The 27042-nt window shown below is 44.3% G+C and overlaps 1 protein-coding gene across 1 annotated transcript in view; it reads left to right on the top strand.

Annotated features, from left to right (window-relative positions):
* The first annotated feature begins 2199 nt into the window (after positions 1-2199).
* IPO9 (importin 9) overlaps positions 2200-27042 on the top strand; it is a 40812-nt gene continuing 15969 nt past the window's right edge. Inside the window, exons 1-13 of the mRNA XM_075521877.1 lie at positions 2200-2392; positions 12431-12492; positions 13148-13234; positions 14222-14423; positions 14861-14949; positions 15233-15319; positions 17014-17133; positions 21283-21383; positions 22997-23055; positions 23606-23757; positions 24877-24975; positions 25115-25221; positions 26389-26528. Of these exons, the coding sequence (XP_075377992.1) occupies positions 2215-2392; positions 12431-12492; positions 13148-13234; positions 14222-14423; positions 14861-14949; positions 15233-15319; positions 17014-17133; positions 21283-21383; positions 22997-23055; positions 23606-23757; positions 24877-24975; positions 25115-25221; positions 26389-26528 (1483 nt within the window). The 5' untranslated portion in view covers positions 2200-2214. The remainder of the gene's footprint in view (positions 2393-12430; positions 12493-13147; positions 13235-14221; positions 14424-14860; positions 14950-15232; positions 15320-17013; positions 17134-21282; positions 21384-22996; positions 23056-23605; positions 23758-24876; positions 24976-25114; positions 25222-26388; positions 26529-27042) is intronic.

The following is a 27042-nucleotide window of genomic DNA, read 5'->3' as shown; positions in this document are numbered from 1 at the left end:
GCTCCTGCTCTTGCAGGGGACGTGGCTTAGTGCTAACTAAAACGGGGTTCCTGTCCAGTCAGCAGTTTGGCTATCCGGCCCTTGTGCTGGCGGAGGGGAAGGGCTGGAGCAAGGCAGGGACAGGCGGCTGTCAGGCTGCAGGACACTCGCCTCCGAACTGTGGCTGTAGGGAGCAGAACCCAGTTTTGTGTTTCTGTAGTATCTTGAGTTGCTCTTTCTACTTGTAGAGAAAATCTTGAACTCAGGTTGCAAAAGTTACATTATGATTTATAGGAACATTTGCTTGCATCACTCTTGACAAGAACGTTTAAAAGTATATTGGTGGGAGAGAATGTGACTGGACGCGTTATCCCAGAGGAACGGACTCCAGCTCGGAAGAGGTTGGCAAAGCTGACTTGGAATGTAACAAAATACACAAAAAGCGCGATGGGTGGATGGGGAAAGGATGTCTCTAGGAGGGGACCAAGACTTGTGCACAAGTGATGAAGCATACTTAATTATTAAATAGCACCAGGACAAGACTAAAAACCAGATACTCCTAGTGGTAGCACATCTATTACCAGGTAACCACTTGATAACCCTCAAGTAGCTTTCAAGCAGAAAGTGTTGTGGGCAAGGAAAACAGTCCCTCACAGTGACCAGAGTAATGACAGGCTTCCTCTGGAAAGAGAAGCTCCTCCAGGCTGGAGGGAGTCTAAGTCATAAGGGACTGGTGGGGAAGGAGTTAAAAGTGCATAATGCAGCCAGAGGCAGCACGGGGTTAGGACTGCTGTCTCTGTCCTGCTTCCCAGGCTCACCCCCAGTACTGGACTGTGTTTATATACAAATCGCTGTTGTACTCCTGGGGGTCTTGCTGCAGAGGAGTTAACGACCGAATAGACACTCGGTTCAGAAAAATCCCCAAGAGCACCACGCTCCAAATCGTGTGGGACCTACTTACTTGGATCTGCTAGCACCGTGCCAAAACGTGACTCCATCACTGTCCCTCATGTAAGAAGCCCATTTTGTATGTGTTAATACTGCTTTTTGGTACTTGTAATGATTTGTAAAATTGGTTATACTTCCTAAATAAACAGTTGTAGAAAACAGAGATGGAACCAGAGCAGTACTTTGCTCCCTTGCGTACGTGTGGCTTTTGTTTTGCTCACGGCTCAAGACCATCTACAGCTGCCTTGTTCCTGACTCACACAGTGATGGTAGCCCACTTTCTTTCGCTTCCCCTGAGCATCATGTACAGCACTATTCCAACCTGAATCAAGAAATTGAGGCTTAATTTACCTTCCAGCTCTGCCCTGGAGCAGCACGCCTGTAGCCTGAGCTGCCTCCTCTGCTGTCACAGACAGGCTGCCTGCCTCGGGGATGACAGTAAAGCTGCTCGCAGGGTCGGCCCCGTCCCTCATGCCCAAGCTGCTTTGAGCCAGAGGACTATCATGGTGCCCTGTAAAAGTGCTGCCTTGAAGCAGTACCACCACCCATCCCCTCACGGCTTCTGCACAGAAATCACGCACAGAAGCGGGGCGGGAAGGACTCAAACCCCTTTGCGTGCCACCATCTCAACGCCTTTGCAAGGAAACCTCATGCCCAAGGGTGACCTTCACACCATTTAAAAGCAAAACTAAGCCGCTTCAGCCCAGGTGGCTGCATCCGGCCCTTCAGCACAGACCCCCTCCAGGCCCTGACCGGCCTCACCCAGCTCCTGAGGGCTCCTCAAGACTCACGGTGGGAGCTCGCCACTGACACGGGTGGGAAAATGTGGTCTGAGGGACTAAACGCTTTTCCCGGGTTCTGACTGACCCCTGGCTCCCGCCATGACAGGAACTCCCTGGCTCTGAGGAGACGCTCGGCCCTGAAGCACAAAGGGGCTTCTCAGGCTCCTGCTCCCGGGTCCGCCGGGCCCCCCCTGGCGCCGAGGCAGCGCCCCTGCTCCCGCAGAGCGCCCCTGCCTCGGCCCCGGCCCCGGTTGCCGCTCCCGGGGGACTCCGCCGCCATTTCCCCCCCCCCCCCCCGCCCCCCACCGCCACCGGTCCCGCCGCGCCGCCGGGGGGCGCTGTGAGCGGCGCGCGGAGCCCCACCGCCCTCTCTGCGAGGCGGGGTGCTCGGCGTCGCTCGCTCCCTCGCGCGTGCGTGCCGTGCGTTTGGCGCGCGCGGCGGCCCGTAGCCCGCGCGCGGCGGCGGCGGCGGCGGCGGCGGCGGAGCGGGGGGGGGGGGGGGACGATGGCGGGCGCGGCGGCGGCGGGCGGAGGCGGCGGCGGCGGTGGTGGGCCGGGACCGGGGCCGGTGGCGCAGGGGCTGAAGGAGGCGCTGGTGGAGACGCTGACGGGGATCCTGTGCCCGGTGCAGGCGGTGCGCGCCGCTGCTGAGGAGCAGGTGAAGGTGCTGGAGGTGACGGAGGGTGAGTGAGGGCCGGGCCGCGCTGAGGGGACCGGAGGGGGAGGGGGGTGGCGGTGTCCGGGTGGGGAGAGGCCGCCGCCGCCGCCGCCTTCCCCGAGCGTTTCCCGGTACCGGTGCCTCGTGGCCGCGCGTTGGCCTCGGCCAAAACTTCCAGCTTCAGCGCTGGGGCCGGCGCCGGCGGCTTTCCTACCGGCTGTAGGCGTGTGCCCGGTTTCTCCCGAGCAGCCCCTGCCCCGCCGCAGGAGTTCAGCTGCGGGTTCGCCGGTGGGACTTCGCTCGGGCTGCCTCCGGCCTGCAGCGGAGGTCAGCGGGCAGAGCCGCAGCAGGGTTTCTTCAAGGCACCGCTCTCGTCAGTGGGACGCGAGGGAAACGGCCGTGGGGCAGCGCGGGGAATGGCCGTGGGACGGCGTGGTGTTGTGTGAGAACTGGGTGACCGAGGAGCACCCTAAGCTCACCAGTGGTAGGACGTGGAGGGGGTGGGATGGCGCAGCAGCAGGCCTGTTGCTTTGGGCACCTCTTTCCACCTGAGGCAAAGACTCCAGGGTCACTCACACGATGGTCACGGAGAGCCTTCCTGCTATGCGTTTGTCTGCAGGCCCTGTCCCGCTCCCACAGTGATCCTCTTCACCTCTGGACATGTGTGCCCTTGTGCTTGCCCACGTCCTGCAGGTCGGCATCTGTACGTGGCATGCTTTGGGTTGAGTGTGATCAGGATGTACCTCTGCCCTCGTGTGAAACTCCTATGACGGGGCCCTGACACTCCTGCATCTGCTGTGGGCATGCGGGACACTGGAGCTGGATGGCAACCGGCCTATGGTTTTGAAAAGACAGAGCTTAAAAGAGCCAGTGCCCCAAATTCGAACAGTGTTTCTCATTATTCCATTACTCATCTGGCCTTTTTATGGTGGCACTAAGCTAGCTCATGCACTTGCTGCTTTTCTGGGGTGGAAGCTACCCTTAAAAACCTATTGATGGTAACATTTTATTTTGCTTCAGCTTAAACGTTATAACCCATCCCAAAAAACTGGAATCTGTAGAAACCACTGGAAGATTTGCAGGTAGTCTGCCGTTACGGGAGCTGGGCGCTGGAGAGCGTGGCACTGCAGCCCTTGGCCCTAAGTTGTGCCTGTGGCCTGGAAGCTTGATGGGCTGGTTGTTCATGGACCCTCCTGGAAATTTTGCCTTACCTTTGTCTGATTGTGCCATTCTGAAAGTGTTTTGTGAAGTGTTTTAAAGTCTTTCTGCTCCTGAACTTTAGCTCAGAAATGTTATTAAAGGAAGTTTATGGTAAAGAGAAGAAAGGCGTAAGGACGTGACTGGATCAAGAACAGTGTTGTGATTATGTTACTCTGGGAATGAGATCAGGGTGATGAAAGGAAGGCAAATTGTTTGATAAAATGTTTCTTGTTATGCAGTCCCTTAACACGTGCTTGTAACGCTCTCAGGTTAAGTCTTCCTTGATGCGTTACCAGGAAATCTGTGTGTTGCCACCGCAGCTATTGGAGGTTTTAATGAGTGACTTGACGGCATTTGCAGTAGTACGAGTCTGGAAGTGCTGTGAGGTTCATTAGCCTATAGAGCCTTTTCCTTGCAAAGCTAATACAGTCAGCGTGGTCTTCAGTGGCAACTTTTTTTTCCCCAAACAGTCTGAATCTTACCACAAGAAATGAAATCAAGTTTGTGTAATGGTTTGGGTAGCAGATTTCCAGAAAAGAATGTTTTTTGAAGACTCTAGGTGATGGATGTCCCTAAGGCCCCTTTGAGAGCCCAGGAATGCAACAGAATTACATTTGGTGGATAACGTTATGGGCAAGAGGAATGGAGTCATCTACACTTCTATTTTTTCACTGTTTTACAAATATCCTGAAGTCACGCAGTACTTCTCTGCAGTTGCAGTCCCAGAACTGCACAGGTGTGTTGCAGGACCTGTACCCGTGACCTGGAGGAGGCTACAGAATACCCTCTCATGCAGTTTGCAGGTGACATCACACTGGAGGGGAGGTGGGTGATGTCCTTGAGGGCAGGGTTTCCACCCAGAGAGCCCTGCAGGAATGGACTGAGAGGAACCTCTTGAAATTCAGCAAGGACAGATAGCAAGTTCTGCACCTGCGATGGGAGAACCCACCACAGGGATGCAGGTCAGGCACTGCCTGGCTGGGGAGCACCTTTGTGGCAAAGGGCCTGGAAATCCTGGTGGCTGGTGAGCTGGACAGGGCCAGCGGTGTGCCCTGGAGGCCACTTGCATCCCGGGCTGTATGAACAGGATCAGAGGCAGAGATCAGCCCTCTCTAGTCAGCGCTTGTTAAACGACATCTCAAATACTTGTCTGGTTTTGCTCCTACCCCCTGAGTACAAGAAAGACAGCGACAAATGGGAGTGAGTTCAGCAAAAGGGCCATCAAGTTGGTTGGGGAATTGCAGCACTCGCCACATGAGGAGATGCTGGAGGAGAGGGGTTTTCCAGTATGGAGACAAGAGGGTTTTGGGGGTGGATCTGACAGCAGCTTCTGGTAACTATGAGGAGGTTGTCAAGACACTGCGGGGTGGGAGAGGATGAAGGAAAGCAGGCAGAAACTGAAACAAGAGGTTCAGACTGGATATAAGGAGAAATTTTTTCACTGTGAGGAGAGCGAAGCTTTGGAGCAGGTTGTCCAGAGAAGCTGTGCCGTTTCCATCCTTGAGTATTTCCAAGACCTGCCTAGAAGATGCTCTGAGCAACCTGATTTGGTGCTGCTGATGGTGCTTTGATCACGGGGGTTGGACTGAAGACCTCCTGAGGTCTCTTTCAGCTGAATTATTCTGCACTTCTGTGATTCCTCTCTCTTGTCCTAGTCAAGCAGCATGGAAGGAATAAGCTATATTCTCCTTTCTGTGCTGTCTTTGGTGTGGAGAAACTTGCAGAAACCTAGAGGAAGGGGAATCCTAAAGGAATACAGTGTTTGCCAACACTTTATTATTGAGGTAAAGAAATGTAGATTGTGTGTGTCAGAAGTACTTTAAAGAAACAAAAAATGCAGTATCATTAAGCAGTGTAAAGAAGATGCTGAAAGTAAAAGTGAGGCAGTAGAAAAGAGCACAAATATTGGCACTTTTAATGAAAAATAAATTAAAGTAGGCAAAAAAAATTGAAAAAAAAATTGTTAAAGACATAAAAACTTACTATGCTTTCCAATGTTGCAGAAGCAGAAAGCATTTCAGGGAGTGTGCGTGGCCACCAGCTGACTGAAGCGTGCAGGGTATGTTCAGGGAGTACAGGGCTGCAGAAGAGCTGAATTCCTTGTGTAGGTGTTGACTTGCCACGTGGAAGGGCCTCTACAGGAGACATGTTGGAGAACCCACGTCAAGTTGAAGCATGAGTAGAAGCATTTTCACTTATCAGTTTACTTTAAACAGCAAGTGCTACAGGATGGATCTCCAAGAGTTTTAAAGGGACTCAAACGTTAAATTACCATGCTACAAATTGTGCTGTAAAACTCGCCACTTAAGGTCGCTTAGGGACCAGATAAATGTAAGTTGGTAAACACAGGACAGCTTTTAGTAAGGGCTCTAAGATGAGGAGCAGAGGGGTGAATGCTGAGGTTGTTACAGGTGAGTCGGTGTGGCTGTTGCACTGCCTGCAATGGTTAAAATCATGTTAAGAGTTGGAATGAGGAGAGCTGGGTACATGCGATTGTTGTGGCAGAGTTGATCTGTGTTTAATAGAAGAGCTGTTTGAAGGAGTCCTGGGGCTGCCAAAAAGCTTTTAGAAAATTCCCTTACTGAAACTTTTTGAAGAAACTAAACTGCTGGGGATAGGTCTTGAATTAATAACTGATGAAGAGCTTGAAGACAAGAGGTAGAAGTGTCTGGTCATGTTTCACGCTGCAGGGAGATAATCAAGAGTCCCACGTGAAGCTCAGCACGTCTATAAATGCTGTGGAGAAGAGTGAATAGTGGTGTGGCAAAGTTGCTGATAGTGCTGTGCTGTTCAGTCTGGCCAGGGTGAGAATCGATGGCAAAAATTATAGAATGATTTCACAAGGGTGAGTTGAGCGTGCAAACAGTTGCACTGTTGGTTGGCAAAGTAATGTTCGGAGGGGAGGAGACAGCCCAGATGATACCTTAAAAAGTAACGGGCTGTCCTAATTATTGCCACTGGGAGAAGAGATCCCATTGTCAGTGTGGAGAGTTTCCTGAAAATACCCATTCACTGCTCAGCCGTGCTCCGAAAGCCAAATGGACCGTTAAGGAGGGAACAGAGAACAAAGCGCGACATAAATTCCTCATGCTTCTGCAGTCCGAGTGCCGCATGCATTACTGGCTTGCTGCTCTCTGGAGGGATAAAGCAGGGCAGTAAAAATGCAGCACAGGGACATTGACAGAGGTGTGGAAAAGCTGCTGTTCTCAGAAGGAGCGAATACATTGACTTTTCTTCCTGGGAAAGAGTTAGTACAGATGGAGACTCTAAAATCATGAGCGACAGAGAAAGTGAGTGAGGAGTGATCATTTGTGACTTCTCATAAAGCTAACATGAGATGAAAATGAATATGAAACAAGCAGAAGCAATTAGGTTGTTTCCCCTGGTGTGCAAACTATGGAACTCATCACTGCTGGATGTTAGAGGTAGAAATGGTTTAAAAATGGTTTGACAGTCCTGGAGGAAAAAACTCATCAAGAACTGTTAAAGACACTGGTCAGATACAACACCTGCTTCAGGAGGTTCCCAACGCCAAGATTTCCGAGGGGTTGTGTTGGGGGAAGCGTTGCTCTGCCCTCACCTCTTTCCTTAAGCTGCTTGCAGGTTGGGTTGTGTAACACAGTTAAGCCAATACAGCAGTTAGCTCTCCCCACGTGCTGTGTGCTGCCCTGCGCTAACGCTCGCTCTGCTCCATGCATGGTTTAGCCAGGTTGGGATGGTTCAGCTTTTGAGGATGCAGCCGAGCTCCCTGAAGCAGCTCGATAGCGAACCTGGCCAGTGCTTGTACAAGGGGATGGGTTGAAATGCAGTCAGAGGTGAGCCTCTGCAACAGGCTGAACTGTCCAAGAGGAGTCTCCTGTCTGACTCGATACAGATGTTCTGGAGGAATATGGGACGTCACGTCTGGAGTAAGGACATGGTGGCAGTTTCTTCCTGCCATGTCACACTTTAGCAGCTTCCAAACATGTCCCCAGCGACTCAGTCTCTTCCCTGCATCTTCTGTCTGCTGAGAAAGTGTGGGAGTAGGCACCACCTGACAGCTTGTGGATGGGAAATGCGTTATTGTTGGTCTCCAGAAAGATGAAAGTTCACCTGGTGACCTTTGTTGTCTCTAGGTTTTAATGGAACATAAGTAAAAGTGATGTCTGAGACTGTTCGGGGGAAGGCAGGAGAAATGAGAGCTTCAGGTTGAGTGGTACTGCTGTGCGTGCATCTAACTTGGCTTGACTCCGCCATCGACTTGTTCCCAGTGCAGTGGGGACAGTGTTTCCATTCCCCCTTTATCTGGTCTGTCCAGGTAACATCATATACCACCTCTGATGGTATATGTGTGTGTGCTACGGCTGATGTCATATGACTTGAGGATAATTCCGTAATGTGTAAAAATAATATCTTTCTCTAGGTCTTACTATATCAGAGAACACGTATGGAGGCCAAGCCACCTCCAGGAATGTCAGAGCAGGGACAGTGTTGCTCTGAAGGAGGTGTGGGGTGTACATCCGCCAGGAGGGATCATTCTTCGACCCTATTAAGAGGAGCAATGTCTGTAACACATTCCTTAAATTATGCTGATAAGGAGTTTTAATGCCAACTTCATATACAGTTGAAAAATACCGCTACCCGCTTGCCTGGTTAGATAACAATTTTGGTGTTTTATGGTGATGGTATTAAGTCTCTGAGCTATTTGCTCTTGTGCTCTGGAAGTATGGTGGTGATAGATGAATGGCTCCAGGCTGGAGAATTGCCTTTTTTTGCCTGCCTACATTATGTGTTTCTGTTTGCCCTTTTTGCAGGTAGAAGAGGCATTTATCTGGCTGCCTTCAGCGTGGCTTATGTTGTGACATCTTGTGTATGAAAAGGCATCTTCAGCTCAGTCCTTTGCAAGGTCCTTTGTTGCCAGAAGCTGAGATATGCAGGTGGCTGTGAGGGTGGTGCTGACCTTGGCAAATTGACTCATGTCAGTCTGGGCATGCTGACCCTCTTTAAAGTTTCTTGTCCATCTTGTTTGAGACTAGTCCTGTGCAGGAGACAACCAATGCTTTGATCTGAACGTGATCTCAGATTTGAATATTGGCTTTACAGGTCTTGTAAATGTTCTTTTAGTGTCTTCTCTTCCAGAGTAGGCGGCTCAGCACATTTAGTTTGATGCTTTAAAACTCCATTGATTCTCTGATGATATTTGCATGATATGGTTTGCGGTCCATTTGTAGCAGGAGAACAGCCATAGGGACAATGATAGCACAAAACTTGTAGTGTCACTTGTGCTTCACCAGTTCAGCATGTTTTGCTTATGGTCAGTTCCTTCCCGACATAACTGTTTTGATGCATATGGTGTTGAGAGTAGTTTCTGTGTTGCGCTGGGTACCTCCTTGAATACATGATTTTATGGTATTGTGTGGAAGGAGGGATTCTGGAGAATTTACGAACATGACCACAATATGTGGTTGTATGGGGGGTCTCTTGGCTCTAACTTGAGCTTTAGTAGAGTGGATAATGGGCAGAAATGCGTGGAAATCCTGTGAATGGATAAATTGCACAGAATCTTTAACAGGAGTTAACATTTTAATATTGAACTGAATTTCTAACAAGGAAATCAAAACAAGAAATGGCCACGTTGGGACACGTGATATCTGACTTTCAGGAAGAAAGGGTATTCACAGCAGCAAATGGTGTTATTTGCACTGTGAAATGCTGCAGACATGTTCAGTGTAGTGAGAAGCTGCAAAGAAGGGATTTCAAATGAGATACCTAAAGCCATCACAGATGCTGGAGAAGAACGGCCTTAATCTTTCTGTCCTTTGCTGAGAAACGAGGAAAATACAGCTGTAGTTTTCAGAGGCGTGCTGAAAAAAAGAGTGCTTTTGGAGTAGTCATTGAGCGTCATGATGGATGCTGAAGAAGTTCCTCAAAGAAACACATTTGTAGTGTGTAAAAATTATGGCTAAGCATTAGGTACTTACTTGATATTTCTTCCTAGTCCATCTGCAGATGCCCTCCATGCTCTGCACTGGTCTGACCTTGTGGCTGATCCTGCTTTGAGCAGGAGATTGGACAGGATGACCTCCTGAAGTCCCTTTCAACCCAAATTACTTTATGATGATATTGGAAACCAGTCCCGTGGAAAACGTCTGCGCCTGTGTAGCTGAAGACTGTGATGCACAAGGGGCGGGCAGATGTTGTGTAAAGGGAACTCGATTTCTGAGATCTGGTCTCTGCAAACTGAATGTTGTTTTAATTTGGAGTGTCAGCGGCCATGGGGCAGTGGGTTCACCTGGGTTGGCTGATGCAGCTACCCCGGCCTCTCCCTCTGCCAGTTGCCTGTTCTCTGCCCCCAGCAGAGACAACTAAAAGGGACCTGTAGCAGCTCCTGAACCAGCTCTGTATGGACGTACTGAGCTGGACTCAGTTGGTGCTGGCCCACTTCAACAAGGTAGGATGTGAAGTGCAGTGATTCAGTAGAAAGTTCTGCTCATTTATTCTTCCCTGCTTGCTTAATACTATTTTTTTGGTTTGGTCCGGCTTAATTGCTCCAAAAAGTTGGGGACGAAGAGGTAGTAGGTTACATAAACTGGCTATGTGGTAGATGGAGCTTGGTTGTGAAGGAGGAAAGTTGGATTTCACTAGTGTTGAGGTTAATGGAGAGGAGAAACAGAGCTGGGAGGAAATGTGTTCGCTAAGTGTTCCCTATGCCAGGCCCTTCCTTAAAAGTTGCTAATCTTTTGGTTTTACTAACTTTATCTTGGGAAGAAGACTTGATGCTTCTGTTATCTCAAATCTGCAAAATATAAGTGGAGGAAGCACTTATGAAGAGATGCATTTGAACTGCAGTTGCCCATGATAAAAATGGAAAGTTTCCCCAACTGGGAAAAAAAAAATGATAAACCAATTCTTTGAGAAGAGAGGAGCCAGTGAGCTATACAATGATCAGTGTAATTTCAGTCCCTGGAAAGATGCTTGGACCAGCTCGTTAAACAGCTTGCCAGCATCTATAACACAATAGGATAAATAGATGCTACACAGCTAATACAGTTTTATATGATCTGTTCTCAATAAATCAATCTAATTTTTGTTTGATGGGAGAGCTGGCTTATTCCTTAAACAAGCAAGTGCTGGGTACGAATGATCTGAGTTCGGTAGAGTTCCTGATATGAATTTGCCACAATGGTAATTTATCAGTTAAGAACATACAGTTTTGTAATATTTTAAGATGCACAGTTGGCTGAAAACCTGTGCATAGAGTTGTTATTGGTGGCTTATTGTGAAACCCAAAGGACTTTTAAGACAGAGCTCTTGGTTGCTGCAGTAGTGAGTACACCTCTAGTTTACTGATGATGGCACTGCAATCTGCTTGGAGAGCAGAATTCAAAAGATATTGGAAAATTGGAGAGGTGGCCTGAAATAATTGAAATGAAATTCTGTAAATTAAGTGCAGAGTACCATATGTAAAGGAAAAAATCAAATGCATATATGCAACCAGATTTAAAGATTGCAAAGTAGAGCCATAGTAGTGAGTTGCAACTATGTGAAGCCGTTGCATTTATTCTGGCTTCTTAGTTCATTTATACCCCTTAAAAATGTGGCTGAAATGCAATGCCATACTCAAGTCTAGAATATTGCAGACAGCTAGAAGAATAATTACTGCTACAGTTAAGAGGAGTATTATGTTAAGTACATCTCAGAATGAGGATCCCTGCTTTTGCAGCTAGCATAAGAGGGGTTTTTTTTTCTTTTTTTTTTTTTTTTTTTTTTAAATGCATGATCTATGAAAAAAGGTTGAAGGAGCTGGGCATGTTGAGTGTAAGCATGGGAAAGTGAGAGGCAATTATCTCCCAGCCCAGAAAAACCTCTTACAAGTGAGGTGGATATTGGGAGAAACTCAGATAACCACATTTGTGAAGCACTCAAATATGCTGCTAAGGAGTTGCAGAAGAATTTTCAATACATTTTTGTCAGGGATGCTGTCCGTGGGAGTCAGGTTGTGCTAGCGGGGCCTCAGGGCATACCTTCTGCTCCACAGTTTCTAGAACTAACACCTCACAAATGTATTTCTTAAGCAGACTAGCGAAATTAAATGAAGTATTTAGTACAGTTATCAGCTACCCAGAACTTAAAGTTGCAATTTTAAGCAAATTTATCGAGGCATATGGACTTACCATACCAGAACAGCTTCCTGGTTTTTATTTCCTGTGCTCAGTCATTCAACAGAGTTGGTACAAGCGTTTTAATTTTGCCTTTGTTACAGAACTTGCTTGGCAACTAAAAGCAGCTCTTGCTTTTTCTGGACAAATTTCTTACTGGAGAAGGTCCCGCAGCCTGAATGACTGTACAGGCAGTTTCTGGTGTCAGTGTGCTCGGTCAGGGTTTGCTCAGGAAGGCGCTTGGTGCGTTCTGAGCTGTCTTCGGGTGTGTTTTGGGACAGCTGAAGTGATGTTTCCAAATCACTCTCTGGATGAACCCAGCTTGTCCCAAAAGGAACTGCTGGCTGACAGTCTTCTGTCTTACCCCATCCTGCATCTTATCCATGCATCCCTCATGTAGGGACTTGACTAATGATGTTACGTTGTAGATAAGATTTTTGTAAAAGTTGAAACTCATTTGCATGTTATTAACCTGCATTGCAAAATTTCTTGCCCATGAGAAAAAGAAATAAGATTCTGAGAAAATAAATTAAGTTTGTGCAGAAAGCACAAGGGAGAATTAATGCTTGTGTTTCATTTGAGTAGCTATGCTTTGGAATTGTCTTCTCCTTCCCACATATGAGTCATTCAACTGGTATGATGTCTTTCTCCAAAAATCTTGATGAGTTTTGCTCTGTGGGAATAAAAGTTATGATACCAACATTTTTTTTTCCCCCCCCTTGCAGAATTTGGTGTTCATTTAGCAGAACTGACTGTAGATCCCCAGGGAGCTCTGGCCATCCGTCAGGTGAGTTTACCTGGAACTGTAGAAAGAATTTTGATGGTAGTGTCCTTGGTTTTTAAAATATTCTCTCACATTTCCAGGTGAAAAATTGGAGGTAGCTTTCCATTACTGCTTCTCCATTTTCTTTTACATTTCTCTAGAGCCATCACTTTCTCTTTCAACATTATTCAGGTGTTACAAACTTACCTTTTTTGAAAATAGTGCTTTTTGGAGTTAATAAACCTGGTGCTGAGACAATACTGTACTGGGAATGGACACAACTTATTAGGTGGATGGTAGGTGTCAGCAAGCAGAAGTGTGACTTGTCTTTGCAGCAGCTTTTTCTGTAGGTGTTTTCCTCCTTGAAAAGGAAGTTTAGGTTCTGTATTTCTTTAGTTACCATGTGGCCCATATCTTTTGCCGTTTTAGAGGTGGGGAAGTAAAGCTGCTGCCTTGTGTCAGTGCTGTACAGGCCATCATTGCTCAGTGAATGACCATCAGTTCATCTTTTTACTGTGGTAACTTTTTTTCATCCGTTTCACAAAGATTTTGCATTTTTGGCAAGCCCTGTCACCCCTTTAAAAGCAGCATGGTGGGATGGGAGACTGAGCAAATGGGTCAGGGGTGACGCCATGGTTGCAAGTTTTGTTACTGATTCTTGACCTCTCTTCTAATACAGCTAGCATCTGTCATTTTGAAACAGTATGTGGAAACTCACTGGTGTTCTCAGTCAGAAAAGTTTAGACCTCCAGAGACCACGGAAAGGGTAAGATTTGGTTTCATGTTGTCTACTTTGAGACACTTTATCCATCAAGAATATTAATTTTGTAGGTGGTTTAAAAAGTGTCGGTGCCCTTGTGTATTATGAGGATTAATGGCTTTAGTTAAGGTTTTCTGACATTTTCCACTTTGAAAATCTGTTTTCAGTTGCTTAAAACAACACTAGACTTGAGAAGCTTGGGCTAATTTCTGTAGGAAAAGTTCAGCCATAATGTTTCTGCTGCTCTAAGAGCAAGACTAGAAGAAAGCTGCTTTGTAAGTTTTACAAATACTGATTCTGGCAGTCCTTTTTCAGAGATTTGCTAAATCTTGTGTTTTTCAGCTTGGGACTTAAAAGCTGTTTTCCCATGACAAACTTCAGTTTAAAGGTCTGCTGGGTTTCATTAAAAACCTGTTCAGTAGGAGTATTTAACAACTAAAATGGCCAGAGATTCCAGCCTTTTGCCACTTTGACTGTTGACGGGACTATCTTTCACATCTAGGGTATGATTCATGCCATCCAGAGACAGTTGCTTGAAATAGATCTTGTGAATTATGCCCCAGAAGTGCTGGCTTTTTTTTCACATCCCCTCAGGGTTTGGTGACTAGTTCTCGTATACTAAAATCTTCCAAAGTAAGCAAACATAGTCCCTGACACTGGAGCTGGGATTTATCTCGGCTAACTCTGGATGTCTTCCATGTAGATATCTACATCCTATCTAATTGCAGCTGTGAGCTATTTATTGTATGCTTGGCCGAGTGCTCTGGGTGAGAAGAGTGCTACGTTACAACACACCGTGCAGTTTTCTGTAAAAAAATTACGGGGGGTAGTGTGCAAGGTTTTGTTGTCTCATGAATGTTCATTCTGTAAACCCAACATTTAATCAATATCAGGATACAGTCATAGGTATAATTTTTTTTTTTTTTTTTTTTTTTAGATTAAATTGCTTTATGACTGGGGATCTGTTTTGCTAAATAATGTTATTCTCTACAGGCAAAAGTTGCTATTAGGGAGCTCCTACCCAATGGGCTGAGAGAATCGATCAGCAAAGTGCGCTCAAGTGTTGCTTATGCAGTTTCAGCAATAGCCCACTGGGACTGGCCTGAAGCCTGGCCTGAGCTTTTCAATCTCTTGATGGAGATGCTGGTTAGTGGAGATGTGAATGCAGTGCATGGAGCCATGAGAGTGCTTACAGGTATGTGTATGCGAGAGCTTTGGCAAGGCTGATGTAGGAAGAGGTTTAGGCTTTTCCTTACCTTCATATTCTATCACTTTTCACTCCAAATTGAAGAAATTGGAATTTGCTGTTTCTTTTTTACTGGGCGTGGTGCCTGTCGGTCACTGTTGAATTGCATGCTCAGTAGATGTCCTGAAAGCTGAGGAAGAAGGTTCTGTGCTACAGAAGCAACTTTGATTGCCACACCCTCTTTTCCATACACCTGCCATTTTTAGTGTGATATTTTTCTGTTTGCCTTTAAGGATTGCCATGGGTAGGCCAGACGACCCTGGTCTAGTTGAGTACAAATCAATGTGTTTCCAATATGTTGTTAGTGTTTCCCAAAGATTCTGTTGTTGCTGCGGCCTGCAAATTTGTTTTCTTAAAAGAGCTTCCCTTCTTTTTCCATTTTCTAGAGTTTACGCGGGAAGTGACAGACACACAGATGCCACTTGTCGCTCCTGTTATTCTTCCAGAGATGTACAAAATTTTCACAATGGCAGAGGTATGATCTTCACTATTAAGTTGGTACTGAATGGCATTAGTGGGAATGTTTCTTGGAGCAGAGAAACTCCAGATTTAACAGTTAAGCTGTACTGTAGTATGAGTTAGACTTAATTTTCTTGATGAAATGATAGTTGATGGTAGCTAATATTTCAACAGAAATGTTGAAGCCAATGATAAAATAAGAGAATCAAGTTGAAGTAAAAAATAAATACAATTAAAAGAAAATTAAAGGAAATAGAAGTATCTTGTGTTCCTGATCTATTATTTCAACTTTTTTCTAGGTGTATGGTATTCGCACAAGGTCGCGTGCAGTGGAGATATTTACCACGTGTGCCCATATGATCTGTAACATGGAGGAACTGGAAAAGGCAAGAGTTTAGATTTTTACCCTACAGCATACATTGAATTCAAACTGAGTGAGGTTCTAAATAATTATTAGTATCAAAATGAAATGTTGGAGAATTATGTACTCTGTCAGCTGTAATTCTGGGGAAGAGGGTGTAATTTAATACATGTAAAGTGGCTAACTCCCTCCTTTACATGTATGCCTTGATACTGTGACTTGGTTTCCATAATTAAGTTTAACTTGTGAGATATCAACAAACGTGCTTGTAACAGCTCAGAGGAAGGGGAGTCAGCATGGGGAGGAGGTAGTGTATCATCCCTTTGTTTGGAAATCACTGTCATAGCTTCCAGTCTCCAGGTGAACTGTGTGTTCTGGCCCTTGGGCGCGGTATTGGTTACAAGTCCTGGAACTTCATCAACTGCTTTAGCATGCATGTTAACCTTTTGTTCCTAAAGGGGTGGTGGAAACCAAACCAAACAAAATTTTAGAAGAATAGCTCTTAAGAAAAAAACCCACTATGCAATTAAGCAGCTTTATACGCATGAGTCTCCTGTCTGGCTCTGAGCACATCTGCATTTTACATGGTCTTTGACAAGTGGGTTTCCCAGCATTCCCCAGATAATAAATTGTTCTTTTTAACTTTTTGAAGGTGAGGGTAGGAAAGGGTGACTCTCAGTCTAGTGGCTGGTTGTTGCTGAGTGGCTATATCTGTTGTTTCCTCCCTGTTTGCACAGGGAGCACTTCAGTGCAGACTTTTGGGAAGTTCTGATAATTACACCATATCTCTACTGTGCTGACAAGGTTACTTATGCAATAATATCATGCAGCTGGTACCAGTATCCAAAAGATATAAAAGCTCCCCACTGTCTTATTCTGGAGGAGGGCTGAAAGTGTCCTTTACATTGTAAACAAAAACTTCTATTGAAATTTGACTTTAAAAGATTGCCTCTTTTTCTTTTTTTTCTGTAAATTGCTAAGGTGGTATTTCATAGTTTATTTAAGCATACAACTTTGTTGGCTTAGCTATGGAGTTATGAGGAGTATTCTCAATAAAATTATTTTTGTCCAATATTACTTGCTCTGCCAAGCACTGCTTACAGAGTGCTTTGACATCTGGAAAAATATTTACTGCATTTTCCTAGGAAGAATCGTCTCGGTAATCTTCAGGCCAGCTGTTGATACTCAGCTCACGAAGAGCTTGTTTGATTTGGGGGAGGGTGGCTCAAGAGGGAGATAAATGCTGTCCACAGGGTTCGGTGTAATTGCTGGTATGTGATGTAGTCACCCCAAGTTTCTTTTATAGCCCCGGGGGGGGTTCAGGCAGTTGGGTGCAGGGCATGATTCATCTAATCAAATGAAAGTGCCTGTTTAGGAGGACATGCGCTACTCCTGAGACTCTCCAGACTGGATTGTCTGGATCTCTATTTAGAGTCTGAAGCAATTAGCTTAGATGTCGGTGTGTGGTTTGTAGCAGTCTGTGGTGTGCGATTTTGAAGGGTGGGATTCAGCTGAGCTTAGTTCCCAGCATGAGGAGAGAGCCAAAGTGATGTCTGAAACAAGTATTTCATGTGACTTGGCAATGTTCTGCAGTTGCCTTGAGTCCCTCTTTGGTTTTGTAGCAGGAAAGTGCAATTTCCATTGCTTCTAGTGCTTTACTTGTCGGATGTCGGGGTTCTGTATCTAGTATTCACCTGTGCTTGCATTGATTGTAACCAGGGTGCAGCCAAAGTCCTGATTTTTCCTGTGGTGCAGCAGTTCACAGAGGCCTTTGTTCAGGCCCTGCAAATGCCTGATGGACCTACATCAGACAGCGGGTTTAAGATGGAAGTCTTAAAGGTAAGTCACTTAAGACTGATTAAAGAAAGAAAGAATTGAATACCAATACACTGTGAGATGTGCTGAAAACAGAGAAAAATGAGTGCATCACCTTTCCTAGTACTGCTCGTGAAGTTTTTTGGCTCCCAGCACCATACATCGAAATAAGTTGTTCTTGTCTGTACTGAAGATACCTACGATGAGATCCATAGGGATCTGTCCATAAAATGATCCATAGGGATCAACCCATAGGACAATCTGTCCTTGTCATTTGCTGATCTAAGACATCTTGGATGCATCTTGTTTGGACTCAGTAGTTAAAACCTGTCTTTTTCTAAAGATGCTGCAAGATTCTGCTGCAATTAAGTTTTAAAAGCTTATTATGTGCAGGTGCTTTTCTAGAACTTGCCTGCTCTTTAATGCTAAATTATCTCTGCAAAAGAGAGGTGGAAAGTGTTTGTATTCTTCTGGTTTCCTGGAGAAAGAAGATTGGATTGCAGAGCTCTATGTGCATATGACTCAGTGTGTAGGGACAAGAGTGCCAATGTGGAGATCCCTTCAACAGCTGGGAAAGCGCTGGAGTTCTAGGGTGTGCTGCCTGCAACAAGGGGGAGAAAAGAAGAGCTCAAAAACATAAGTTGCAGAATCAAATCCAGATTTTCTATTTACTTGCACGTGTGCTGGGGTAAGCAAGACTTGTGTCACACTGTACAGGTTTCTGAAAATGGACAGCTGAGACCCATTCAGCCACATTCCCTGAAGAAAACAATACGACAGAGTTATTGGAGACAAGCATCAAAAGTTTTTCATAATGACCAGCTTTGCGCTGGAGCCATGAAAATAAATGCTGGGAGGATGCTATCGTATTATACAAACTAGCAACTGCTAAGTTCTGTGTCATGGAACTTGGTTTTTTAGTCCTCTTAAAGGCAGCACAGGATGCCTGGTTATGGCATCCTGTCACTTCTCAGTAAGGGGTTGCAGGTATCGTACAATGGAAACAGCCAGAGCTTATTTCTTGCTGTGCAGCACCAAATGGAAAGGAGTTTGGGGTAGGATGGTGGCAAGTTTTGTTGAGAGCGTGTCTCTTGTGGGTTTTTTTTTTTTTTCCTTTCCATTGGCTGTGCACTGGGATTCATGGGACAGTAATATATAGGAACGCTAACACGAAGGGGATACTCTGCAGGGTGTAATCTTGATTTGAACAGGCTGCAGCTCAAGAATGTCTGAATCTCTGATTCCAGATACATACATTCGGATGTTTAATGAGTAGAAGTAGTTTTCAGCCTACGCAGAAAGCAGCTGTAATTGATAGTTTCACTCTAACCATAGCCCGGTTCTTCTGTTCTTGTTACATTCATACATTCTGCAGCCTTTTTTGTTATTTATGTAACAGCGCTTACTGGAATTGGAGCTGTTTGTACTTGTATGTCTGCACTGATATACAGCAGTAGTCTCTTGAAAGATGTGACAGGCTGGGAAAGTATTTGAGGAAATGTCATCGTGTTCTTGCTCTGTTCTTTAATTGTGCGTGGGCATCTACTTTTGGCCACTGCTGGGTAGGTGCAATACAAGAGAGGATTTTGGTCTGAATACACTATTGTATGTTGGGTGGCATTGATGGCAGCAGAAAATCAGTATGGATTTAAACAGTAAATTCAGGAGATCTTCTGCTGACAAGTGGTTTGTAGGAGGCTTTTTGTGAAGAGAGAGTATTGTGGCTGTTGACTCAGGGCAATTCATGATTTTGTCACTTAGGGTTTCTAAGCTGATGATACCAATTTTCTAAGGGAAAAGAGATTCAGGTGAAAGACCCATAAATTGCCTTCCCTTCCAGAAAAGTGGATTTTATAGTCATTGTAATGCAGAAGTAAGAGACCTCAAGGGATTAGTTAAGCCAGCTCTACAGATGAGATCATTACAGGAACCCCTTGAAATGCTGATGCAATGGAGGAGGGAATCAAGACTTTTTTTTAATAGTACATTTTCAACCAGATGCAAACTCAGTCCTATCTCTTTTTCCTTAATGAAGTGCTATGCAGCAAATGACAGGAAGATTTTCTTTTTTCTTCCCTGTCTCTTGAGAGCTTTGTACTCCAAGGTTCATGGAGTTCTCAGTGGAAATCAGAGGCAGCCCTGACCTAAAATGTCTTGCTTTCCATATAAGAACGTTATGCAGGACAGTGTCAAAAGCTTTAACGAATAATACTGAAGTGTCTATGTCTGCCTGATCCGCTGGGACAGTTACCCTGTTTAAGAAAATAAGTAGGTTGGATCACGTCATGGCGAACCACTGATGGTTAATTTGTCCCAAATCTTTCCAAGTGTAGTTACAAGTTTTGAAGCAGTTATCAACAGGAAAGTCGGTGCCTTTAACCCTTGGAGGAGATGGGAGGTTTGGCCACAACAAAAATATTTTCAACCGTGAGGACTAGAACGAAATACCAGTGTTGTAATTTATTGTTTTGTTGTTTGATAGTTTAGCATGAATTAAATTGGTATCTCTGAGGAGGAGTGAGCTGCAACTAAATGATTCTTGAATCCCAATTCCAACGTTGTTGAACATGCCACTATTGATTGTTTTGAGAGAAACAGTGATTAAACATGACAGGTAACAGAGTTAAGGCAAATTTCATAGCAAGGGAATATAAATACGGTGTACTTAGTATGCAGTAATTATATCAAGAGCACCAATTAACCAACAGTCTAAAGTACCTTACAACCTTGCTGTAGTGCTGCTTCGCTTATGCTTAAAATCTGTTCTTTCAACACCTGTATATTAATTATACCCTCTTTGTTCTTGGGTGGAAGACAAGGTGGTGGCCAGTGTCTTGGGGGCAGCTTTCCTAAGTTCATGAGCAAAGTACATAGCCTGTACCTGCTGCACTCGTATTGAACATTTAGCTTTAGCATGCTCTCCTGCTGCTGGCTAGCATATATTTTAAGCTTTTTATCCACAAATTTGGGGATTCCTTCTCTGTCTAAAGACACAAGTAGGAAGTGAAGCAAGAAAAGGCTTTAATACGGAGTGACTTTAAGGAGATGCTGAGCAATTAGTCAAGATGCGGTTGGATTTTGCTTGCAGAATAGCTGGAAAGGGTTCAGGAGCTGTCGTGTTGCTCCCTCAGTGGTGGTTTCGGTGTGTTTGTGCGGTGACTCAGGCTACAGGTGTGGATGCAGTCCGTTATTGTCTGGCTTGGCCTTAAACGTCCTGTTTGGGGAGTAGCTTGACTTTGCTCTGAAGAGAGATAGATAAGGATTTTCTTGGAGGATTTAGTAGCTGGTGGAGCAGTACGTGGGGGTAGGCAGAGGGAGGAGGAGGAGGAGGAGATCTGTGAAGCAGTTCTTTTAGCTCAAACAAGCAGTGGGAACTGGCAGAATGAGAGGCCAGGGGTTGAAATACAACATTTGACAGGAGAGAGTGCTCTTTTTTTTTAATGACTTGCACTGCAGGAAAGTGGTGAACTTGCAAATGCAGCCCTCTGTTGTTAGAATTGCAGAGCTATTGAATTGAAAAACTCTTACCACTCCAGCAGTGCTTCCTGCAAGATTGTCTTGGCATATAGCTTAGAAAAACTTGCATGTTTTATTATTATTAACCCCTTGCATGGGGTTCATAAGCAGTGGCATATAGAACTAGTCTCTTTAGATGCTACTGTGGCCATAGTCAGGGTGTTGAGTTTGCAGCAGTCCTGCAGACCAGGTTCAGATCCTCTGTCAGCACCTGCATAAACTTTTTTTTTGTTTTTTTAGAGGCTGGTTTTTGTCAACAGGTCTTTTCTCTAATGCTGCTGTCGCCTCCCAGACTCATTCTCAAACATACGCATCTGGATTATCTCTGGCTGCCCAGTCTTGACAGACACGGTCTTTATATAATATAATAAGTTCTGTATCTTACCGCCAAATTATTGCATTGTCTTCATTTCCAGAGTTGTACATCTCACGTTATCCCTTTGCTTCCCTGCAAAAGAGCAAATATGAAGAGGGGCCTGTTTGTCAGAGTTCATGCAATTGAGGGGACTTCCTGGTCAGGAGTGAGAGAAGATGACCTTCGTCGCAGGAAGACATTGGGTTATCTCAATTGTTAATGAAACAGCAGCCTGTGATTTGAGTGTTTGTTGATGGTTTTCCCCAGTTTTGCTTCTGATTGATATTCTTTTTTTGTTCCAGGCTGTGACAGCACTTGTGAAAAACTATCCGAAGCACATGGTTTCGTCAATGCAGCAGATCCTGCCCATCGTCTGGAATACCCTTACAGAAAGTGCCGCCTTATATCCTTTGTAGGGAATGGTTTTAACTAGAATAGAACAAGACAAATCCTGTCTCATACACAATAACGACCTGAATGCAGCTGAAGAGCATGGTACATGGTGTAGTCCGCTGTGACAGACAGAATATAGGCATCTATGGTGTAGATGTACCCAATATTTCTGTTATATCAGTTGGCTCCATTAAGTTTCTTTTAACTTAAAAGTTGTATATGATGAATGATGTGAGTGCCCGTGTTAGACTGGCTGTAGAATTGCAGCCGATCTCTGCATTGTTTCTGGTACTCTTTGGTGAAAATTGTCTTCTTAAAAAGATGTCTATTCACAATGTAAGGACTTCACGTAAAGGAGAATCTACAATGTCCCTTGCCACAGCAGTACTAATGGCTGGTTACACTTGCTGCTGAAGTTGATTTGCCTTTTGAATGTTGTAACAGTCATTACTTCACTGCACAATTGGCCATGTTAGAGGTGCTCTGTTGGTAGTTTTTCCAGTACTTGCAAACTGACAAGTCAGATTTTTCCATATCATTAATCCAGAAGTTGCTTTTTTAACCTTTTATAATGAGACAGTAATTGTAGAATACTGAGCCTTCTTGTAGCTTTTTGTGAATTTTTGGTATAAACACCAGAATTGGACACTGTGTTGCGATAATAATGTAAGGGTTGATGGAGCTTTTCCTCTGTAATTTAATAAGAATGACTGTTCTGCTAGAGATCATAGATCTAGACCTTTTTATATCAAAGCTGCCTGCATAGTCTTGCATTTCAGAATCCTGTTGCGTGTTGGGTGATAGGCTCTTGTAGAGTGAAAATGGGCAGGGAGACCATAAAAGTAGCCTTAGTTCTGGAGCAAGTAGAGGCTGTCTAGTTTCAAGGTCAGCTGGTTTTTTTGGGGGGGGCTTGTTGTTCTTTTAGACACCTGTAAAAATCCAAGGAGCTGTTTGTTAAATTTTTGATGGTGTATTTCTCCCTCAACTGTCCCGACTCTCACTGCAGTCCTGCTGGCAGCTGAGCTGACAAAATAGTTTTTTGTTTGCAAAAGGGGAGAGTCTTGTCCTTCCTTCCCTTGTGTTTGCTCTGGCATTTGTTGGACCTTCAATTCGCCATCCCCAAAGAAACCTCCTTCCTCTCCACCCCCAAGTTAGTTTTCGGCCACATCCCAGAGTTGGAGGCTCATGGAGAGGCCTGACAAGGAGCAGAGCCAACATAAGGTAGCACATGGGATCATGGGGTGGCTCCTCACCCTTTGGCAGCAGTGAAGGGTTGAATTGGCTCATCCCCTGGAAAGAGTTGAGTCTGAGTGGTTCCGTTCTTGCAAATTTTTAACATAAATGAAGTTTTGGGTTACCTTGGAGGATTTGGTTTAAGTGTATCAAATGATCTAAAGGATGTGGAAGTGGTCTGCAGGAGTGGTCTTTGAAGTTGGGCAATGCACAAAGCCAGGAGCTCCTGGGGCTTGTCGTCTCTCTGCAACACAGGACTGTGTGTAAAGTCAAAGATTTTTTTAAGAAAGTAAACTTCCCTAGTTATCAGGAATTTTAAGATAGGAACAGATTAATTCCTAAATAGACGCAGTTCTTTAGAAACACGCATATTTACTTAACTCCATCCACTTATGTGAGAACAGAAGTAAATTACACAGAAGAGGTGGAGGACCCTGTGGATTCTGATGGTAAGAATTTTTTAAACTGCACTTTTGCCTTCCCTTTTAAAGAGGAATGGACTTGCCTAATATTATTGTTGTCAAAACAGTGACTGAAACACTGTAGGATATCGTGCGTAAAGGTACATTTATGGTGTTAGAACAGTGTTCATCATTTATTTGCAAGTTCATGTGATTGTGATCAATGAAGCTGCATAATTTAAGGACTGAGTTCTGCAACAATTTTGAGGTAAACATAATGGGACAAAAGAAAACCAAATGGGTTTTAGGTTGAGCTTGATCAGTTTTAAAGAGGGGTGTGCAGTGAGGTGGGAAGAGAGCAGAATATGATGAGGTCAGACGTCCTCCTGAGGCTGCTGCCGCCCTTGCTAGTCCAGAAGTAAGAATAAACATTATCTCGTCAGACAAGCTAACCGTTCGTAATTATATTTGACACCCATGTATACCTTTCTGTATGTTAGCATATTCAGTTGTGGGTTTTGTTTTCAACTTCTGCCTTTCTGTACGTTGGCATACTCAGTCATGTTCTTTTTTTTTTTCCACTTACTTCTTTGTTCAGGTGAAGTATTGGGCTTTGAAAATCTAGTGTTCAGCATATTTGAATTTGTTCATGCCTTGTTGGAAAACAACAAATTTAAGAGCACAGTGAAGAAGGCTTTGCCAGAGCTGATCTATTACATCCTCCTTTATATGCAGATCACAGAGGAGCAGGTGAGTGTGTTTGTCTTGTGTAGGAAGCAACTGAGATGAGAGATTTAAAACTGCTAATGTCCTAGGAAGAGTTTCAGTGCATGGAAGCTGCTGTAATCTAATAGGCTGTTCTGTCACTTTGCTGTGCCAGGAGTTAGGGCAGTAGCATCCAGATGTTCCCAAATGGTGTAACGTGAATCAAATCACAGAATCACAGAATGGTTTGGGTTGGAATAGACCTTCAAAGATCATCTAGTCCAACCCCCCTGCCACGGGCAGGGGCATCTTTCACTAGATCAGGTTGCTCAAAGCCTCATCCAACCTGACCTTGAACACTTTCAATGATGGGGCATCCACAACTTCTCTGGGCAACTTATTCCAGTGTCTCAGCACGCTCGTAGTAAAGAATTTATTCCATATATCTAATCTAAATCTACCCTCTTTCAGTTTAAAACTGTTGCCTGTCACGACAGGCCCTGGTAAAAAGTTGTCATCTTTCTTATAAGCCCCCTTTACATATTGAAAGGCAGCAGTAAGGTCTCCCTCGAGCCTTCTCCTCTCCAGGCTGAACAACCCCAAGCGTCTCAAGCTTTCTTTCTTCATTCCTTCATGATGTATTATGCTGTAAAATGAGGATTATCATGCTGAAAGGGATAGCCAGGTTTCTGTGATAGTGTGATAGTGAAAAAATTGTGCTAGTGGTGTGAAATAATTTGTACTGGAATTCTACGTGGCTCCTGGCCTCCCCAGCCTGACAGCCATCGTCTTTTTGTTTAGGTAGGCATGCATAAAAACAGGCACTCTGTTAAAGATTCATCTGCTTCTCCCATTCCTCATCTATAAATAAAACTGTGTAACATTGATTCCAGGTCAGTCATTAGTTCTGTCAAATTCTGATCTCAAATGAGGAGCAGAAGAGCAAGATTAGCTCAGAACAGAGAGGGTGTGTCCAATAGAATATAAAGTTTCTCCAGTAGAACATAAGAAAAATCAGTTGAAGACTATAACTTCTTATGGCAGAGAAGAATTCTGAAAGTAGTTTTGCAAAACGGAGATTACTGGGAACAGAAAAGCTCCCTTTTACCCTTGATGTTCTGAATTAGTCATCCACCCTATCCTTTTTGTTTTCTTTTGTTTCAGATAAAAGTTTGGACTGCAAATCCACAACAATTTGTGGAGGATGAAGATGATGATACTTTTTCCTATACAGTGAGGATTGCTGCACAGGATCTGTTGCTGGTATGAAATGTGTTCCACATTTAGATGCAACCAAAATAATAATAACAAATAATAAACCTAGCTTCATGAAGGGCATTTGGAGAAAAGGCCAACTTTTAAAAGTCTACACAAATAAGTGTTATCATTTCCTTCTGTGCAGGCTGTGGCTGCTGACTTCCAGAATGAGAGTGCAACTGCTTTGGCTGCAGCAGCTACAAGACATTTACAAGAAGCTGAGCAGGCTAAAAACAACGGTGCTGAGCACTGGTAAGGAGATGGGGCAGCAGGGAACAACACTGGTATGAATGGCAAGCTCTTTTGCAGCATGGGGTGCAGCTCAATTTAATCACATTTTTTTTGTGGCACTGCTACTGGTGGACAAGGATGAAATTTGAGAACTCTGATTAGAAGAAGGAAAAGAAAGTACAGCAGTTCTTGAGCCAGATGACGAACTCTTCATGTGGAATACTTTCAGCAATTCCTAGGACAAGCTAGCTGTCCCCAGGCTTCCTCCAGACCCTGACAATTCCTTAAAATGTATCATTGGAAACTATAATTAGTTATATGCAATCTGAAGAAAAATTGGCAATAGTTTCACTTTCTGTTCAGTTAATTGAGCCCAAAATTTCAGGCATATCTTCTTTTACTTGGTGTAAAGAAGAGATATAGGTGCTGTATGCAGATGTGTGTGTTCAATTTTAGAACTTCAAAGCTGCAATTTTTAATGTTAATTGGGGATAGGAGGAGAAAGCTCAACTGCAGGAGTACCTGGTTGCTGTTCCATAACTATTCTCTCTTGGTTTTACAGTACATTAGTTCAGTGTTTGTGTTTATTTTGAGTATTAGTGTCAGAGTAGCCACTCGGTATAGTGAGCAGCAACTGAATGTCAGAGAAATCAGACATTGAGTCCCCGTCTGCCTTAATTGTGATAAGTTTTAAAGTAGGTTATTTGCTTCACAACTAAAACCAAGGAGAAGTGGTATTTGCCCATAACTCTATTTCATCATAATGAACAAAACGTAATGCAAAATTAGACATTTTTAAACCTTTAACGTGCTGGGTATCTCAGTGCTTCTGCACATAGAATAATCAAGTAAGGCACAGCTGGAGATGTAAGCCTTCATAGAAAAGTCTCATTTCTTTTTTTATTATGGGAACAAAATTGATACAAGAAGTAACAATTACTCATCCGGTATTTTAGAAAGTGACTGAGAATGCTGCCTATCCTGGGTGAGTTTCCAAGCCCCCAACTTGCTGAGTTTTGCAAATGTTCATTTCTGTCAGGGCCTTTTAAAATTCTCGGCTTTGGGATCAAGAAAACAGTTGTGGTAGCTTAGACTGAAAAATTTCTATGGTTTCCACTTCAGAATTTTTATTTATTTATTGAGGCGATGTTGGGGGGAAAACCTAAAGGCATCTGAATTCTTTTGCAGGTGGAAAATACATGAAGCTTGTATGCTGGCCCTGGGCTCTGTGAAGTCTATTATTACAGACAGTGTGAAGAATGGTAGAATACATTTTGATATGCACGGCTTCCTGACAAATGTTGTTCTTGCAGACCTCAACCTTTCAGGTATATTGGCCCTTGCCATTACTCAGAGTAAATGCTGAGTGCCAGACCTTGGACATCTCTTACAAACAAAAGTGTCTGATGAATCAGGTTGCTGTATGCGTGTAGTGTTGTGAAATGCAGTTGTGCACGTTGTACAGGTGAAAGGGCATAAATCTTATCTTGTGAGTTCACACATGCTACCAGGTCTAGTATAAGTCATTTACATGTAGGACACTATGCCTTTGGTTGCAACTCACTGTTGTCTGGATGCTTGAGCCTGTAGGGCTTGGAGATGAAATGGTGACTGCTTGGGGAACTTGGTGGAAAATAGTGGTTCTGTTGTCTTGTACCAGTTTCTGGGAAAGATACCAGCAGTGTTTAACAGGCTTCAGAATTCCTGCAGAAACATACTATCCCATTTTCTTTACGCTTGGGCTGACACTAGTCATAGCACATGAATTCAAATAGTATTCCTAGCTGAGTGTGATCCTATTATTGGGATCTCTGTAGGCTTCCGCTTTCTATGTTATCTTAC

Source organism: Mycteria americana, chromosome 20 (genome assembly GCF_035582795.1).
Source record: "Mycteria americana isolate JAX WOST 10 ecotype Jacksonville Zoo and Gardens chromosome 20, USCA_MyAme_1.0, whole genome shotgun sequence".
Lineage (NCBI taxonomy): Eukaryota > Metazoa > Chordata > Aves > Ciconiiformes > Ciconiidae > Mycteria > Mycteria americana.
Note: the sequence above shows the minus strand (reverse complement) of the source record. Positions and strands in the feature narration are given on the sequence as shown.